Source organism: Ascidia mentula, chromosome 8 (genome assembly GCF_947561715.1).
Source record: "Ascidia mentula chromosome 8, kaAscMent1.1, whole genome shotgun sequence".
NCBI lineage: Eukaryota > Metazoa > Chordata > Ascidiacea > Phlebobranchia > Ascidiidae > Ascidia > Ascidia mentula.
This window is the reverse complement of record NC_138573.1, coordinates 1,334,134-1,351,703: the sequence shown is the minus strand read 5'-3', so window position 1 is coordinate 1,351,703 and position 17,570 is coordinate 1,334,134. Positions and strand designations below refer to the sequence as shown.

The 17,570-nt window shown below is 37.6% G+C and overlaps 5 protein-coding genes across 5 annotated transcripts; 2 read left to right on the top strand and 3 right to left on the bottom strand.

The window, feature by feature from the left end:
* Positions 1-112: 112 nt before the first annotated feature.
* Positions 113-1,110, bottom strand: LOC145910717 (acidic phospholipase A2 CM-II-like). The gene is made up of 3 exons (XM_082997915.1): positions 956-1,110; positions 559-680; positions 113-264 (listed from the first exon to the last, which is right to left on the bottom strand). The coding sequence occupies exons 1-3, from the start codon at positions 1,075-1,077 to the stop codon at positions 113-115; spliced, it is 396 nt and encodes a 131-aa protein (XP_082854041.1). The 5' UTR covers positions 1,078-1,110.
* Positions 1,111-2,938: 1,828 nt separating this feature from the next.
* LOC145911264 (uncharacterized) lies at positions 2,939-6,197 on the top strand. The gene is made up of 6 exons (XM_082998551.1): positions 2,939-3,086; positions 3,153-3,491; positions 3,555-3,708; positions 3,771-3,944; positions 4,492-4,682; positions 4,913-6,197. The coding sequence occupies exons 1-6, from the start codon at positions 2,994-2,996 to the stop codon at positions 5,036-5,038; spliced, it is 1,077 nt and encodes a 358-aa protein (XP_082854677.1). The 5' UTR covers positions 2,939-2,993; the 3' UTR covers positions 5,039-6,197.
* Positions 6,198-7,489: 1,292 nt separating this feature from the next.
* LOC145910474 (S-formylglutathione hydrolase-like) lies at positions 7,490-9,470 on the top strand. The gene is made up of 8 exons (XM_082997610.1): positions 7,490-7,968; positions 8,232-8,370; positions 8,441-8,565; positions 8,625-8,695; positions 8,762-8,816; positions 8,914-9,012; positions 9,075-9,236; positions 9,295-9,470. Exons 1-8 carry the CDS (start codon positions 7,762-7,764, stop codon positions 9,373-9,375), a joined length of 939 nt encoding a protein of 312 aa, XP_082853736.1. The 5' UTR covers positions 7,490-7,761; the 3' UTR covers positions 9,376-9,470.
* Positions 9,471-9,732: 262 nt separating this feature from the next.
* On the bottom strand, positions 9,733-15,808 carry LOC145910567 (DNA excision repair protein ERCC-5-like). Its single transcript, XM_082997743.1, has 13 exons — positions 15,672-15,808; positions 15,304-15,397; positions 14,916-15,116; positions 14,673-14,764; positions 14,244-14,389; positions 13,833-14,007; positions 13,289-13,485; positions 12,223-12,908; positions 11,753-11,966; positions 11,196-11,424; positions 10,794-10,906; positions 10,411-10,604; positions 9,733-10,067 (listed from the first exon to the last, which is right to left on the bottom strand). The coding sequence occupies exons 1-13, from the start codon at positions 15,757-15,759 to the stop codon at positions 9,758-9,760; spliced, it is 2,739 nt and encodes a 912-aa protein (XP_082853869.1). The 5' UTR covers positions 15,760-15,808; the 3' UTR covers positions 9,733-9,757.
* A 453-nt stretch (positions 15,809-16,261) lies between these two features.
* Positions 16,262-16,937, bottom strand: LOC145910568 (protein SYS1 homolog). Its single transcript, XM_082997744.1, has one exon. The coding sequence runs from the start codon at positions 16,833-16,835 to the stop codon at positions 16,263-16,265; it is 573 nt and encodes a 190-aa protein (XP_082853870.1). The 5' UTR covers positions 16,836-16,937; the 3' UTR covers position 16,262.
* Between the last annotated feature and the right edge of the window lie 633 nt (positions 16,938-17,570).

Here is a 17,570-nt window from a genome sequence, read left to right as displayed (position 1 = left end):
TGATGCATTAGTTTTTGTTTTAACAAGGTCATAAACAAATAATTATACCCAACTTGCGGGCATACTCAATATTCTGAAAACTAATGGAACAAAAAATGAGACCATCAAGCTATTAGCTGATTCTTGTGCCGAATCCTTGATAGCATCTGCCGCGTTTATGGACATTTTTGTATGCACGGTTGTAGTGCTGGTGATGCCGGGCAAAGCAGTATGCAGCTTGTTGATCACAATAGCACAGATCTTGTTTCCACGGACAAGGGTCATCTGTGGATAAGAGAATAAAGTTACTGTATGAAATAGAGGGCTATTGTTTTCAGGTGTGCTTAAAAGCAAAAATTTCGCGCATATATCTTTACCGATATTTGATGCTGATAGGTAGCTGTCGGTCATGATAGATTAATCATTCGTCTAAAGAGCTTTTTTTATCAAAACTGTATTTTTTTAATAAGCCCATATAAGCCAATATCCTTATTTCCAAATACAGATATGGATTTTTTGCTGTATCTAAACATTCCGTTCTCCTGCTTTACCCAACCTGTTTACAGAAGTGCAACTTACCACATTTAATAGTTCCGTGAGAATTGCAGCTGTATTTGTAAAATGCGAGGTACACGCACCAAGACGAAAGGTCATAATTCATCATCACGTTGCTGTAACATTGGTCATGACGAAAGCAACATCTAAAAAAAACAAATATAAATTGTAGTAATCTTTATATTTTGTGCTGTTGTTTGAATTGTAAAAAAAAACAAAGCACTCAATAGTTACGTAAAACAGTTGATGCGTAGACCATAAACTTTCTATGCAGGCTTACTTTAACTTTATGATTTTTAACTGCTGAGTGGGCATAATTTACTGAAGGAAATCAAACGTCGACAAAAAACTTTTAAGTTGAACTAATATTAGCACTGACACTACAAGGATACAAATGACTATTTATTTGATACAAACGTACCTGTCAATGTCGTCCACTGGTCTTCCAGTTCCACCGTAACCACAGTAGCAACCGTAGTTATTGTATGTCCAAAACGACCACGTGGGGAATCGGTTTGTCATACGTCTTGCGCACTGTATCATGATGCTGAACTGCCAAACGCTCCTTTTGCTCCTGGCCAATGAATTCTGTGCACAAAATACTGTTAAACTGATCCTGTTAAGAGTACATCCAGTTATCCAATAGCAGTAAACTGTTTCGTTCCTAAAAACCCTTTTACTTTCTCGTGACTGCAATATTTTGACAGGTCATTCCTTATGTTTCTTATACCAATTTATGCTAGTAAACTATGAGTTCCTAAAGCTTTGTGGACATCACGCTTTACCACAATAGTACAGATTTACTTTTATGTTATTACTCACCTCACCCGTACATGCCAATATGTTGGAACTTACGATTATTGCAGCCACTAAGAACCTCATCATTACAGCTTTAACTGTTGGATGAATGTTCTTCCGTTCACTCACAGTGAAAAGTTCGTCTGAAGATATCGCGTCCGACTGCTTGGTGTTAAGGTCATAAAAGGGAATACCCGCACCGTCTATTGTTCAAGAGAGCCCCCTTCTCCTGTGTACCTCGTGCTTTGGTTGCTACTTGTTTCTGTCTTGCAAGCTGTATATTGTGTTACCTGAAAACGTTTTTTTCTTCGGAGTCGTGTTCGTAAGAAGCGGCTAAACTGAATTGTAATGGCGCTAACAAATGCATTCTCAAAAATTGTATTTTAACTTTGGCTTTTAAAGTTTTACGCATATACGGTATGATAGCCGTACAGGCGTACAGTTTGCCACATTTTTTATGTCACAAAATATGTAACATTGGTAAAATTGACAAAAACGTGCACCGAAATTCGTATGTTCACCAAAGGCCAACCTGGTTCTCGTGCTTTTCGCGGCCGGAAAACCCTAAGAAGCGTTTGGTTAACAACTGCCACTCAATGACGGAAAACCCTGTGTTGTACAAAGTCAAGTGGGGTTGTCGCAAACTTGCGATAAATGTTGAAGGAGTGAAACACTTTCAGCACAAGTCTTGAAATAATCTTGCCATTTGGGAATAGTGACAACTTTTATCGTTCACTTATTTCAATTTTTATCTCGTAATTAAAACATCTTTGATCCGGTCATCACGAACTTCAAATATTTGTTTTCCACTCGTACCCTTTCACGTAAATTGTTTTATTTAAAACTTAACAAAACCTGTGTTAATAACGTTTTATCGCATAAAAACAAGTTGTTTTTAGCATTTATGGTCTGAAATCTCGAAACGCAAATAAAAAAAAGTTGAAAAAAACGGTGGAACCACGCAGGCACCCCATGCAGGTTCCTTAATTTACAACAAATTTAACATCAAAGTTGTTCACCTGCTTTCTGCAGCGACCCGACAATTGTCTCCACAGTAGCTTTATAGGCATGTCAGATGACCCAAGCAAACGCCCCGAATCCCGCAGGCACCAAATTAGGGTTTCCAATCTAAACAGTATAGCGGGGTATTAAAAAAATGCAGCGTGAATCAAACAGGTTGAAGATGTCAAGTTAAGACGGCAATAGTCACGGCCATTTCAAATTTGCCAGCCTCACGTAAACAGCAGCGAAAACATTTTCTAACAAAGCGAACAATGACGTTACTCCATACATGTTTAATAATACAGAAGCGACTCTCTGGGAATGACGGTGCATTTTGATGATGCAACTGTCTGAAACGCAGTGATGTCATCACTGGTGACGTAACAGGAAGAGTAGGCTATATTAACCGGTGTAGCGATTGGCGCTTTCGAGTTGGGTTGACCATATTTACCCGAGACTGTGGTTTGCCTTGTTTGCATAGATCGGCCTGTGTTTAGTTTTCTCGGGCAGTTGTATGCGTGCGCATGTATGTGACTATGTAAACATATGGAGATAGCTGACTGATATACAAAAAATCTATTATATTTTACCAATTTACAGGCTAAAAAGGTGTGGTTAATTAGAAACACTTGTACTTGTTTCTTATTGCTAAAGCCAGGATGAACAGCGTGAAGCTTTCAAGAGCATTTGCATTAAAATGCTATTGTGGAAATGCATTGCTACCTGTTACAAACTTCAAACCTGCTACACAGGCAAGTTTTTCACATCTAAATATCACATTAGAACATGTATCATGAAGGTTTATAACTATTTGTCAGGTGGTATTTATGCAAACAAAATGGATTCATGGAAGCTGCCAATTGACACCGAAGCGTTACATAAATGGTCAACCCTCTATTGAAGAAAAAGTAAAGACTAACATTGATTCATATCCACATTTCCGAGAAGCTCAAGGAAAAACCAGTAAAGCACAGAAAACAACCGAAACACAGCAAACAAGTTCACATGAAGGTGGTCTTGCTGCTGTTGAAAGTGAACTTTCCGAAGATGCCATAGAAGGCAGGGGTATGATGGAGGGTGGGTACAGATTACCGCACCCTATTTGGAATGACAATGAATTGGAATCAGTAAAAATCACACATGAGCCCCCAGTGACGGTAAGATAATAAGCGCTGAATGATGCATTGTTGTTTGTAATATTAGATGGAATTCTTTTGTAGGTCACAGATAAAGTCGCATTCTACAGTGTCAAATGTATCAGATCTGGTTTTGACTTTTTTTCTGGGTACACTATAGGAAAATACACCGGCAGGTTGGATGAAAAGCAATGGCTTAAGCGTATTATATTTCTCGAGACCATTGCTGGGGTGCCAGGTAACTTCATATTACAAATCTCAACAATCTCTACAGGCATGTAAAGTATTTGCTTGATGCAGGAATGGTTGGAGCGATGGTGAGACATTTGGTGTCGTTGAGGAAGTTAAAAAGAGACCATGGATGGATCCACACTCTACTTGAAGAGGCAGAAAATGAACGAATGCATTTGATGACTGCCATGAGAGTGGCAAATCCTGGAATTATTATGAAAACATGCATTATGGGAGCACAAGGTATGATACAGTGTTATTTTGTGTGGAAATATTTAGCAACAAATTAGTAACTAAGGGTTACCTTTAGCACAACAAATAATAAGCATGCTGCTTGCCTCAACCAATTAAACTTTTTTTTATTCACTTAGCTCGATTTTGGAGACTATGATTAATTACATCATGTTGATGGCATTTTCACTGCGAAGTTATACAAGATAACTCGTGTTTCTACCACACTGCCATGCAACTAGCAATCCGCATATCATTAACATAAGAACGATTAATTGAAAATAAAGCACACAAATAAAAAGCCCTTTTTGGGGGGAATAAGCATATTTGTATTTACCAGGACACTGCTTTTGAAAATGTTTACAAATTTTAGCCACCCCTGGCCATATTTTTTTTCAATGATATTATAATGGTTATTTAGTTGTTTTTTATTGCATCTGCCAATGTTTTATAAATAAAACTCCTCAAAGTTCTCTTCACATTCATAAATAAATTATAAATTGTATTTTTTGAAATTAAATTGACATTGAATTGAATCGATATTGTTTCTGTTCTTTAGGAATATTTGTGTCAGCATTCTCCTTGGCCTATTTGATTTCACCACGATTCTGCCATCGGTTTGTTGGTTACCTTGAAGAGGAAGCTGTAAAGACCTACACATTCTGTCTGGAGGCCATTGACAATGGTGAATTAAAGATGTGGAAATTAATGAAAGCTCCAGATATTGCTATTGAATATTGGAAATTGCCGGTACAAAATTTTATTTACTGTACTCCTTTTTTATATGTGGACAATGTAACTGGCAACGAGAATCGATAACTAGTTTTCATCATGTAATTGAAACTGTCAGTCCAACTTCGCATTTTTTGTGTGTTTGAAATGCTTTTATTAAAGCACATTCTGTGCCTGGCCTATACGATTTTAGAAATTATTGATGTTTATTGCTAAGCTTCTCCGAACAATTACGCATTTTGTTTTAGCCTGATGCTATGATGAGAGAAGTGATACTTGCGATCCGGGCCGATGAGGCACATCACCGAACAGTTAATCATACTTTAAGTTCAATTAAACCGGATGATCAGAATCCATATCCTCCTGGACAGTAACTTTGTATGTTTTAAGATGGCTCACAGCAGCTCTACTGGAGTTAATCCTTGTTTTGTGAGTGTGTTTCTGTGCCTCTAATTTTAGCCGGGGATGCTTTTCTTGTGGTTTGCACAAAAACTTATAGTTGGTTATGTTGTGATTTTTGCACTTAATTACACAGCATAACATAAACTTTACTTTGGATGGAAGTATGTTGTTATATAGAGCATCCCATTTTGCAATTTATTGTTCTTTCTGTGATAAATTTCTATTGCACAATCACAGAAACATTTATTGTCAGGTTAATCAGCTTTGTATTGTAGCCAGAAAGCTGTATATCATTTTATTGCTTGCAACATCTTTTGGCATACAATCCTAGTGCATGTACAGTATTAGGTTTAATGTCTATTACCCAGATGTGGTAAAAGTGTATATCACATTTAAGTATTCTTACATGTCAGTTTTTATTTGCATCTAAACAATGTTCTTTTATTGCTTGGCTAACAAACACTAAGGAAGGTTAAATGTTGGTGAAACTAGGATTAAAATCTGAATATTCTGACATGACTGCTACAAGGTGGTAATCTGTGTGTCTGCTAGTATAAAAACTAGTCCAGTAACATAGTTTCCAGCTGCACTGATGAGACCTTACAGGTCGAAACAGTGTGTACACCTGTCTGCAGATCTTAGTTACATGATTGTTATTTTGCTTTGGCATTTTCTTGTATATTTCTTGGTCATTTACTTTTTACCGACAATTAGAGTATGATCGTTCTTGTGACAAAGCACACGTTTGTTTCGTCACAATACGTTTTTTCTCTTCCCATTCCATAGCTTGTGTTTGTAATGACAACAAATTGCTTGTTAAAAAAGCATTTTCTCGTATTCTTTTGAGTCGGACAAAGGTTTTTTGGTCTTCACATAATATTTGTGTGGCGTTGTTGGTATTCCAACCAGAGGAGGGTCCAGAAACTTTCTCGGTAGATTGGCGATTGCGATCCATTGTGACGCAATAATAGCGATTTTGATGGCTAGAAGGGAAGATAACTGACGATACATACCCCAAGACGAAGCCCAGTGGAGATAAACTAAAATCAATATTTAATTAAGACAATATTTTTGTTTGTGTCGTGCAACAAAAGCATTGTTCTAATTTGGCCTCATTCGAATTTAACCCAATAAATTAGAATTAACGTTGAATGTTAGTACATGCAAGTTGACGCATGACTAGATTTTAGTGAATTCAAATAGTTCCTTCCGCTCGCATGAGTGAGAAGAAACTTCCGCGAAGGGAAATCTTACAGTTTTCATTTTTGTCCACAGTCTACTCTTTACGTGCATTGTATTCAGCATTCAATCAAGTCTTTGGAAATACAAGCTTTCTGAACTGTCATTTCCAAGCGATTGTTGTGTGTTGTAATCCGGATACAAAAATCACGGAAACGCTTATTTCCAGGTTAGAAGCAAACAGTTTGGTATTTAAGACAAAATTATTTTGCTTTGAAATCTATCTTCAGTGTCTGTAAAAAAACAGAACAAAGGGGATTGTTGTGGGCCGGTATATTTTCTGCATATTTTGGGATGGCCTAAAGGCCCTAAGCAAACAAACGCTGAAACCAACTTCAACCGTTCACATGCAACACTGCTTTACAGACCTTTTTTTGCACTACAGACCGGTTTAATGCAAGTAATATTTTTACAACTCTCTTCACCACTGCCTAGGGACTTGACAAAAAATGCCATATGCAACATGGATTAAAGTTTACAACTTGTTTTCCTGGCTGAGTGTGCAACAATTTTATTCTTACCAAGGGCCAATATGAAGACACAAGGCAGGCAACGTTAACTTCAATCCTAATCGCTTAAAGCAGTTTTACCAACCAATAAAAATAGAATCAGAACTATTGAAGGGTCGCATGGACGAAAACCCGACATCAAGCTTCTGACACCATGTTGGCAGCAGGTCTCGACACCGTATGGTCTGCTATTTGAGCCAAATTCGGTCTGAGACCAAAACAGAGATCTGGGACCGAACACCGTGATCTATGAGAGATCACATTGTGATCTGTTGGACCGAAAGCCATGATCTTAGACCGAACATCTATGATCTGTGAGATCGAAAACCCTGATCTGTTTATTTGTGGAAAGAGTCGCAAACATATAGGGATACATCAAAGACGAGGCAGAAACAAAGAGATAATTGCTGCGATTAAGCGACAAAGGAGACTTAGAAAAAGTAGCGCAAGTTGAAAGACGTAACGCAAGCGAGATAACTAGCAAAGGCGCCCGAAAGACGGGTGTAAATGTAAAAGAGTAGAAAGCGGTTTCGAAAGACCAAGTTTAAACAAAATATCAATAAATATTTGAATCCAAAAAAGCCAATGTCCCTACACTATAATGTCCAAACGCCAGGCTGCAACGCAGAGGAAATAATTTACGTGATAACATGAACTAACACTTACAGTTCACTTGGGAAACAGGATTTGCTTATGCTTACACACATGCATTGAACATATTGCATAACTCAACGGTTGCCTTTAAGGTGATGACGTAGCAATATTTCAGCATGATAGTTATAAGATTGTTGCATGTTCATAAAACACATCCCATACTCAAACTAGGGTCAACGATTTGTTATTCCTTTGCTGACCAGTTGAAAATTCCTCCCGGACCGGTGGTTGGGCTCCTCTGCTCCACATGGTAGTGGTTCACAACGCCCCTAGTGGACGTATTCACGTGCTCAATGTTTGCAAAGCGTTTGAGTGAAATTGCTGCAACGTACAAGTTGATTTGCCGGGCTAAGGTCTCATCACTCGCAGTGGATAAAACAAAATTAATGGCCAAGGAAGTTTCGAGCAACAAATGCTTCGGTGGTTGGCAGAAAGTGTTCGAGCACACTAGCGAAGAATGCAAATGTCCAATGAAGTTTGGTGTGTTTTTTCCGCCGCAGGTAACCAGCTGTTTCCTTATGATTAAATTAATTTCAGTTGCTGGGTTTAATAAATTGCGTTTATTACAATTATGCAGCCTTTTGAAATACTTGTTTGAAGTTAGTTATAAATTATGCAAAACTTGAAAAAAGACCATGACCAATACATTTCCAGCTGCCTTAACATCATTTTATGTTTTTTTTTGTTAAAACTACTTTTTTGCACCTCATTATATTGTTGCACATATTCCGTCTATGACATAAACTTATTGGTTTATTTTTAGGCAGAAACAAAGAAGTGTCCTGTGGTTTACTATTTGTCTGGATTAACTTGCACTGAACAAAATGTCATCACCAAGGCTGGAACTCAGCGATCTGCTGCTCAGCACGGCATCATTGTCGTGGCACCAGATACAAGTCCAAGTGTGTAATTTCCTGTTCTGCTAATCATACAGGAAAAACAGCAAATACAAAATGTTTCACTTCTAAACAGGGGGGTGCAAAATAGAAGGTGAAGATGACGCTTACGACTTTGGATCTGGGGCTGGTTTTTATGTTGATGCAACTGAAGACAAATGGAAATCAAATTACAGGATGTACTCGTACGTTACCAAAGAAGTAGGTCCACAATATATGTCCAAATTTTTTATTTTTGTTACCATGGAAACCCTTTCCAGTTGCCATCTCTCATTAATAAGGAATTTGAAAGTCAAGTTATCCCTGACAAAATGTCTATCTTTGGACACAGGTTACTAGAGTGCCATTTTTTATTGATTAAAGATGTTTTGTATAAATGTAATTTTAATGTTTACAGCATGGGAGGTCATGGAGCACTTGTCTGTGCCCTGAAAAACCCTGGAAAATACAAGGTTTGTCTTAAAATGTTACATTGTGTATTAAGGAAAATGTTGACCTAAGCCTAGTGTATTTACCTAATTGTGGTGTAATGTTCTTATTTGTGTAAAGTCTGTGTCAGCATTTGCTCCAATCACAAATCCAACACAATGTCCTTGGGGTCAGAAAGCATTGTCTGGGTATTTGGGAAAAGGCAGTGAAAGTCACAAGGTAGGTTTTGAAATCATTCAAGTCTTCAAGATTCTAAACCTGCAAACTCTGCACATCTACAGGAGTACGATTCGTGTCACTTAGTTAAAAAATACCAAGGACCAGACCTGAACATTTTAGTTGATCAAGGCACTAAAGATCAATTTCTGCATGAACTTTTGCCAGAACATCTTGTGCGGGCATGCGGTGATGCTGGCATTCAAATTAATTTAAGAAATCAAGAGGTATCTAATTATGATTTTCAACCTTTTTGAGTTGATTGTTTCATGCACATTTTTCCAGGGTTATGATCACAGCTATTACTTCATGGCAACTTTCATGGATGATCACATTACTCATCATGCAAAATATTTGAATGCCTAATTGGAAAGTTCCATTATTTAGTTGTAATTTGCTCGTTGTATAATCGCTTTTGTGAAAAAGTTCAGTGCATTTTAATTTTACTAATCATGAGATGAAAATCATGTGACTTTGTTTCATGCCAGGGACCCTTGACAAAAAAGTATGTTCTGGTGCCAGATCTTTTTCTAGGAAATCCCTTTTTAGGGAACCAAGCCTTTGTGGTATAAATCGCTCAGCTTCAAAGCAAAACAATGATTTCATGGGCCCCTCTCACATAGCCCCTGGTGCCGCCCCATCTGATGGGACCTGTACACTTGACTCAGCTAAACACAGTACTACACAACAGTCTTGAGTAGATCAAAGCTAGTAATTGCACAGTGGTTTATTAAACACAAACGCAAGTTCATGAATCGGAACCCGATGATTCCGAAAGCCCCAAACTTATCTGATTTTCCCTCTTCACAACTTTCGGGGGTGTATTGACTTTGGTCTTTGCTCCGCGTCTTTTGCGCCCCCCTCTGGTCGAAGAAGTTTTTAGTTTCACCTCCTTTTCTGCGACAGAGTGCAATGCCCGGCGAACCCTTTGACTCTTTTGCTTGCGTTGCTTTGTGGGCGACACGTTCATGAAAAATGATGAGATTTTCGGCTGACAATTCACCTTGCGATCGGCCGCCCTCTTTAATATCGGCAATAGGTCATCGTCGATTTTCTTCCTGCAATTGGCAAAACGTTTGGACATTATTAAGTACTCGCTACAATTCATATTGACGGCAAGCAAGTAAACACAAATTAGCCTGAATGCACAAAACACATTTAGGTCTGCTTGGTGCACTTGGCTGTAGCTGTTGAACAATCAAAATAGAACCTAATAGAAAAAGAGTGTAATTGGCATATTCAAGGTTGCCGACCTCTGGTCTATGACAAACATGCAAAAATGCGACTATAAGATCAACTGGATTCGAGCTGAAACCGGATTTAAAACATTCACAGCCAGTTCAGTGTGTATTGTCCCATCACAAATTGTTCAGAAACAAGCAAAAACGCAACGAAACGTACTTCGTCCACTGCAACCTCTGGTTTGCGAAACTCCGTATCCCGTCCAGGTCGGGGATTCCCCACGTAAAACTTTCCAGGGATTGGTTGACGCTCGGTTCCAGGTAAGCGTTGATCACAACACGGGAGGGGAAAGATGTCGGGACGTTCAATTTACGCAGCTGCCCTTTTATTTTGGTCTCAATGACCTTTTTCACCTGCGCAAAGGATATCGTTATAAATTTTGTGTATAAGGCTAGTTGTAACTGCGGTGTTTCTGAGGAAAAAGTTAAAAAAACATCTAACATCAAAATAACATATATCACTGGTTGACATTGTTACGTACAAGCTTAAGAGTTTGCAAATGAACTTTAAAGTTTATCAGTAGGGTAATTATAGGAGCCTACCTCACTGTGAGCGTTGGTCCACCAAGTTTTAAACTTCTCCATACTTTCAACCCCTTCACCAGGGAATTCCTTCATTATCTCAAGCGCCCTGACTGGACCAACTCCTTCAATTCCTGAAAACACATAAAAAAAGTTTGGTAATATTAGCTGACACATTTACACATTAACGCTTTTCCGCTAAAAACTTTATGCTTGATGTTCTGGTCGTTATCTAACGAACCTGCGTTAGAGTTAACTTCACATTATGCCTGTAAGCGTCAGTAACAAACCAGTATTTAACAATTCCACAAAATTCAAATCAATACAGTATAACTGTTACTAATAAGTTATACTGTTTTGCTGTAAAATTGTTTTGGGCTTTAAAAATACCTAAAAATGATTTTATCGTTCACTTTAACATACCAGATGTGTAGTCACTTCCACTTAGCAAGGCGATGTTGATAAAGTGGGGTTGCTCCAGACCAAGTTCCGATTTAACATCACCCAACGTGTAACATTTGGGATCCCTCTTACGGTCGAACACATCCTTGTAAACCACTGTTCCGCCGAACGGCCAAATATCTGAATCTTCTGTGATGGTCCCTGCTGTCAATCCGTTCTTGTTCAGAAACGCACATTGTGCTTCCGCTTCCTGTTACAAGTGGTTTAAATGGTAAATTATCTAATGTTATCTTACTGCAAACGTTCATCATTACAGAATAACTTGCTTATGTAACTGTGGAGCCAACACTCACAATATAAAGATTCGTCCTAATCGGAATAATTACAGCCACTATTGGACCAAATCCTAACACTGGTCGTTGTTGATTGTTTGAAATCTTTAATCCGAAAATTACATCACACAGTTATGTAGGTGGACCATTGTTTCATCAACCATGCGCCTTGTTTGCATTTTGGTTAATATTGTACTGCCAATTTCCACCACAGGCCCTTTGACAAGCCAAGTAAAATGCCCTCACCTGTGGACTGACGATATATGGGATGCCAAATAATTGCAGGAGCTCCTGGCATTCAGATGTTGCCGAGTCAGTAACATCGCGAGCTGCACGAGCAGATGCTTGCATCCTATCGATGAGAGCTTTATCCTCTATATCCATTTCCTCACCCAACTCATGGAGTTGGTTTTCTTTCAGACCAGCCCACGGGTTGGGTTTAGAAACAGGAATTTCGTCACTGGAATTTTTTTTGTAGGGGGGTTTAGAATGTTGAATGGTCTTTAGTTTATTGAAAGAGGATATTTTAATACAATGACAATTTGCAAAATCATGCAGTTAATGTTAATTAACTCATTGCAAAAGACATTTCTTTAAAATTACAACAATAAACGGTTGGTATTGAAACCACACATAGAGATGCATAAATGCTTCATTAGAGATGTACAAATGTTTTTCCATTGTCAATATGCCTGAAACCAAGCAGTTTATCTTACCTTGCTGGTATGAGTTCAGCCATTGATTCATCATCACTAACAATTTTAAGAGGAGTTATTTTGGCTGGCATCGGTTTGTCAACCTCAGGGATTTCTACTTCAACGAAGTCCTCTTCACTTTCTGAGGAGGAAATTTTCTTGTCATCTTCGACAGATGGGATATTTTTTGGAGCAAAATCCATCTTAGACATCTTATTTGGTTCACCCTGCATTGTGTCGTTTTCCTTAGGTGTTGTTTCATTTTGAACCTGCACTTTGTGTTGATTTGAATTATTTTTATGGAACTCGTCTTCAGCAGGCTCACGTGTTTTTGAAGGTGGCGATTCTTGTATGTTTTCCAGTAAAACCTGTTTGTCCATTTGTTCTGTTGAACATGTTTCAGATGTTGGCTGGGAGAGTGTTTTGACATCCACAACTCCACCCTTGGAAGTCACCGATGGAGTAATTACCTCACTCTTTTCTGGATGTAAATCTAGAACTGTGTCCTTTATTGTTATATTTTCTTCATCCACTGCAGTTGATCGGAGTCCTTTTTCTATTTTATTGCTATGTATTACTGATAAGTCACTTTCAGAACTGCTGGTCGGTGATTCAAGGTTGTTTACATCCTTGCTTTTTATAATTGAAGACGGTGGTGGCTCAGGTTTTTCAAGTGTATTTTCTGATGTAAATTCAGGTTTTTCTGTCTGAAATAGTAAAAAATATATTAGCGAAACAAACAGTGCATCTAGCAAATCAGCTATAAAGATAAATGTTACTACTACTGTCTCTTAATAGTTCAAGAGTAACATTGTGTGTAACTACATGTGTATATGTTTTTTTCGTAGCTGTTACATGGGTGATATTGTTTGTCTTAATGCTTTGCTTACTTTTTACTGTTCTATGAATAGTTGTTCTGAGACAGAAAATCAAAATGTTTATTTAGTATTGTTTCATATATGTATTAAAATTGTTTGAAACAAGAATTCATATTTTGATATTTGGTGATGCTGGAAACAAGACAATGCCTAACCAAGCACAAGATTCAACCGGTCCTATCTATATATTTAGTTTATTTTTTGAGTACCTGGGGGGTTTTACTCTTCAACCCCTGAATGAGAATATAATGCGTGGCATCCTCAGAACTGATCTTGCTTGCTGCGATGTTGTCTGCTTCGTAAGCCCCACTCAATGCTATCTCGGCCATAGATGCAGTACCCCGATCTCCCATTTCCTTCTCAACGGCTTTGATCTTGTTTGAAAGAGTGTGTTTGGCCAAAAGACCTAACAAATGTAAACAAAAAGTCTTTGCAGGTAGTATATGGTGACTGAGTTAGGAAATTGCTTTGTTGTTTCTGTGAGTCTGACTTTGGAACCTTCAAGGTTTTATTGGTCCATGTCATTTTACCTTCTGTCATTATTGTTTATTCATGTTGTTTTATCTTTACCAAAATAAAATTGACTTGATTTGACTTTCGTGAATAATAATTCAATTTCTTCATTGCGCCGTGTCGGTGAATAATAATGATATACTGGCAGCACATTTAACAATTAAAAACAAACTAGACTCAAATTAATGGTTCCCTTTCTGCATGAAATTAAGCACAGTGAAATTGAAACTTTTATTTTACCTGAAAGTTGGTAGTTGGAGAACGACTCTGATTTTTCCGGCATTGTTTCCAAAGCAGTTCTTCTTCTTTTCTTGATTTCTTTCATATCAGTCAGCATTTCATGTTGGAGATCTGCAGGCAAACTTTTGAAATCCTCGGATTCCACATCAACAGACATTATGTCATCAAATTGCTCCTATGAATAGAATAAATGCATTCGACTGTATGATAACCACAATAACTGTATGATAACCACATAGGTAACTGGACACTATTAGAATTAGGATTGATTGAGCGTCATGGCAAACTTTTATATGAAGACTTGTTCCCCATCCAATAGCAACTGGTATATACAATAATTTTTTTGTTTTGTTACTGTAACAGACTATTGCTCCACCTGGTGGTAAACTATCTTAAATAAATCATGTTTACCGCCATTGCAGCTCCGTACAAAGCATCACGAGTTGACGATCTAATGTTCCAATTTGATTCTTGTTCTTCATCAGAACTGCTGACTTGCAAACCATCTTTCATCGGTGGCAGAACGTAAAGATCATCTGTAGTATCTTGGACAGTTTCTTGAAAACAAACAAAACAATGTAAATCTCTGTTCCTTTGTTCCCAGGAAACACAAATGAAGCTGATATTGTAACTGACTTTTTGTGTGCAAGTTTGTCATGTCACTAAGACAAAAGTACATAAACACAAAAATACATTTTGCAAGAAAAAATGCAAGAAACAGTTTTTGTAAAAAAAACACTTGACCTTCAGATTTACATGCTTGTGTGTTAATAATGTACCAATTATATTGATGATATACAGTAACTATCTTTGCGGAAATTATTGCTTTATCTTTCTTACTTAAAGATTTGCGTAAAATTTTTTGTGAAGTTTCACCAGTTTCAACTTCAGTATGATGTTCAGATTCTTCTGTTGACCCAGACTTTGATGACCTTCAAACAAAATGTTTATTAATCTTTCCATGTATTTTTTGCATCATTGCTACCCAACATGAGATGTGACAGTGTAATTTGATGTACAGCTAGATGTATATAGTGGACCAGACTTAAGTTCATTGAGTGCAAGCAACACAGCTTTACCTACTTGTTTTGTTTTTTGATGGCAAGTTTTAAAACCTCCCGCTTCAGGTAGTTCTGCATAATTTTCTCCGATGCCACTTTGCTCTCCTGCAAATGAATATTTTTTTTCTCCCGGCGTTCTCGCACCGTCTTTAACTTCAACAGTGGAGTCTGTCCATCAAACACAAAAATGGGTTTGATTCCAGAGTGAAGGAGTTTGCAGATTCTGTAACATGACAAAACACTAGTTGCTTAAAAAAATCAAAGATGTTTGCCTGATCATATGCTCAACAAAGTCGTCTGATAGTAACACCAAGCTACATTCACTGATGGGACCTTATAGGTCGAAACTGTGGCCATCTATCTGCAGCTCACAGAATACAAAGATGTTGTTTGTACCATGAACAACTCACCTATTGAACAAGGTAACCAAGTGAGCATTGTTCGATGCATGGCCATGAAGGTCTCTCATCCCTTTTACAGCCATATTTAGCCAGATGCTGATATCTACAAAGCAATCACAACATGGCACTTTAAAAACACCTTAAGATTGAGCATTTAAGCTACATTCAAGACATTTCTTTCCAACTGTTTAGCAGCACAAGCTTCTGGATCATGTTATTCTCATTTTTGTTGAACATAAATAAAAACTACCAAGGAAAAGAATCATAATCCCATCTTTGCAGGTTTGCACACAGGAAATTCTTTGTACTTAAATATTGTTCTATTAAGAAGCTTCTATAACAGAAAATTCAATGTTTAAAATTCTACTTGTATTTACCAACAGCCACGACTTTGCCTTCTAATGACTCCAATGTTACCGGCCGTTCCGTGCCCTCAAGCAACTTCCACAAGCCAGAAACTCCCATGTCTTATTCAATAATAAATTTACCATAAAAATGCTTTTTGGAAACCTTTTAATACAACATTTTATTGACAAATGAATAAAACATGCAAAAACATCAGTTAAAGCACTTTGTCCCTCAATGTTAAATGCAATCAGTACACAAAAATAAGTAGGTACTTCCACCATAGTATCGTAATCTTGCACATGAATGTCATGCAAAAACAACTGAAAAGGTGTAACAATGTGGAAACACAACACAGAACAATCACAGTAATTATGGACAACAAAATATAAAATCCAAATATGTAACGCCACCAAAACCATCTTTACTAAGTTAACATTCACTTGAATATCTTACTAAGTTTTTTTGATAAATTTAATGTTGCTAAAAGAGTACTGATACTCCATATTTTTTAAATGAGGCAAGATGCTTTTTAACATGTAAAAGAGGAAGCAGCTGCATGGGCCACACTATGTAATTATTACACACAGATGTGAAACAAAAACTTACAAATTGAAACAGCCTCAAACATCAGCCTTATTTCCTATCAAGGGAATATCTTTCATGTCAGATTTGAAACATAGATATTCTCCAATTACCACCATTAACACAATACACACGAGCTGGATAAGCCACCAAGCTATTCGTGTCGGAAAATAACCAGAATATATCCAGCAAATGATAAAATGGAAAAAGTGCAAAGTACATGAGAAGTCCAAGCACTGCTTTGCTCTTTGTACAATGTACCACAGGGCCAGTGCACCGAATATGGAATTTAAAACATGAGCGATCATCACCAGTCTGTTCTCCGCTCCATAATAATTCACAGCCCCAGTGTCAAACATATAATGAAGGGATGGGGGATATTTTCCAAATGAAAGAAGCAGAGTTGATACAAGTCCAAGTGTTGTGTAATACACAAACTGCATGGCGAGCATTTGAAAGATGATTAACGAAGGATCCCATACGTAACTCCTAAAACGTCCCGACAAGTTTGAGGTTGAAGTGTTTGTGCTTAACTTCTGGTAAAGCAATGTGGGGCAGATTGGCGCCAGGACGCTGAACACTGATGCTTTAAGTCTTTGCAGAACGTCCATCTTCGTTAGAAATGTCTAATATATCTTCACAATGCACACATAAAGAATATCACAAAAGCCTTATCTGGGCTGGTTACCTCATATTATCATTTATTAACGTTTAATCCTGTCAGGTACAGAGAGATACATAATTATGATTTTACATGACCACTGTTATAAAAGTGTTAGGGATAAGATCAATAGAACTTACAGACCAAGTAAACTTCTCAAAGAACCGCATCTACTCGTTATTATCGTGCTGGTGCCAGCCAACCTCTCAATTATTGCGTCACATACGCTCAACAAAAATGATCTAAGAGGGGAAAGTCCCGTCTTCTAGGGGTCGCAATAATCAGTAATCCTATTGTTCGTCATTTTTTTCTTCTACTAAAAGTAAAACTTTTCCCTAATAAATATTGATCTTTGCACTACACGCATATTATTAACGAACTCATATCTAAACCAATGCAATCAGTTTCTAACAACGTAATAGCATAAAAAGTAGGCTATTGGGCTCTCTCAAACATTCGTCATGGTTGGACGCGCAGCCTGCATCTAATCCGCCAATGCTTCACTGTTGTTGGTTTCAAGAATTTTAACTCGCAAGGTTGAATAAGCTACAAATTTGGAGAGAAAGACATTTAAAATTTTGAAAATTTAAAAGTTGGTTCGGTGGCCTCTCCTAAACTTTCATCTGCGATTGTTAATGGGATTGTTATCTTTGTACATGTAAATAACTCTAATTGTCTCAGAGAT

Coding starts and splice junctions, on each gene's coding strand:
- LOC145910474 (XM_082997610.1), top strand. CDS start 7,762: ATGTTTGCAAAGCGTTTGAGTGAAATTGCTGCAACGTACAAGTTGATT. Junction 7,969..8,231: donor GTGTGTTTTTTCCGCCGCAG/GTAACCAGCTGT, acceptor GTTTATTTTTAG/GCAGAAACAAAGAAGTGTCC. Junction 8,566..8,624: donor ACTCGTACGTTACCAAAGAA/GTAGGTCCACAA, acceptor AACCCTTTCCAG/TTGCCATCTCTCATTAATAA.
- LOC145911264 (XM_082998551.1), top strand. CDS start 2,994: ATGAACAGCGTGAAGCTTTCAAGAGCATTTGCATTAAAATGCTATTGT. Junction 3,709..3,770: donor GACCATTGCTGGGGTGCCAG/GTAACTTCATAT, acceptor TGCTTGATGCAG/GAATGGTTGGAGCGATGGTG. Junction 3,945..4,491: donor ATGCATTATGGGAGCACAAG/GTATGATACAGT, acceptor TCTGTTCTTTAG/GAATATTTGTGTCAGCATTC.
- LOC145910567 (XM_082997743.1), bottom strand. CDS start 15,759: ATGGGAGTTTCTGGCTTGTGGAAGTTGCTTGAGGGCACGGAACGGCCG. Junction 14,390..14,672: donor AATTTTACGCAAATCTTTAA/GTAAGAAAGATA, acceptor TTTGTTTTCAAG/AAACTGTCCAAGATACTACA. Junction 10,068..10,410: donor CAGAGGTTGCAGTGGACGAA/GTACGTTTCGTT, acceptor TGCCAATTGCAG/GAAGAAAATCGACGATGACC.
- LOC145910568 (XM_082997744.1), bottom strand. CDS start 16,835: ATGGACGTTCTGCAAAGACTTAAAGCATCAGTGTTCAGCGTCCTGGCG.
- LOC145910717 (XM_082997915.1), bottom strand. CDS start 1,077: ATGATACAGTGCGCAAGACGTATGACAAACCGATTCCCCACGTGGTCG. Junction 681..955: donor CCAGTGGACGACATTGACAG/GTACGTTTGTAT, acceptor TGTTTTTTTTAG/ATGTTGCTTTCGTCATGACC. Junction 265..558: donor TCACGGAACTATTAAATGTG/GTAAGTTGCACT, acceptor TCTTATCCACAG/ATGACCCTTGTCCGTGGAAA.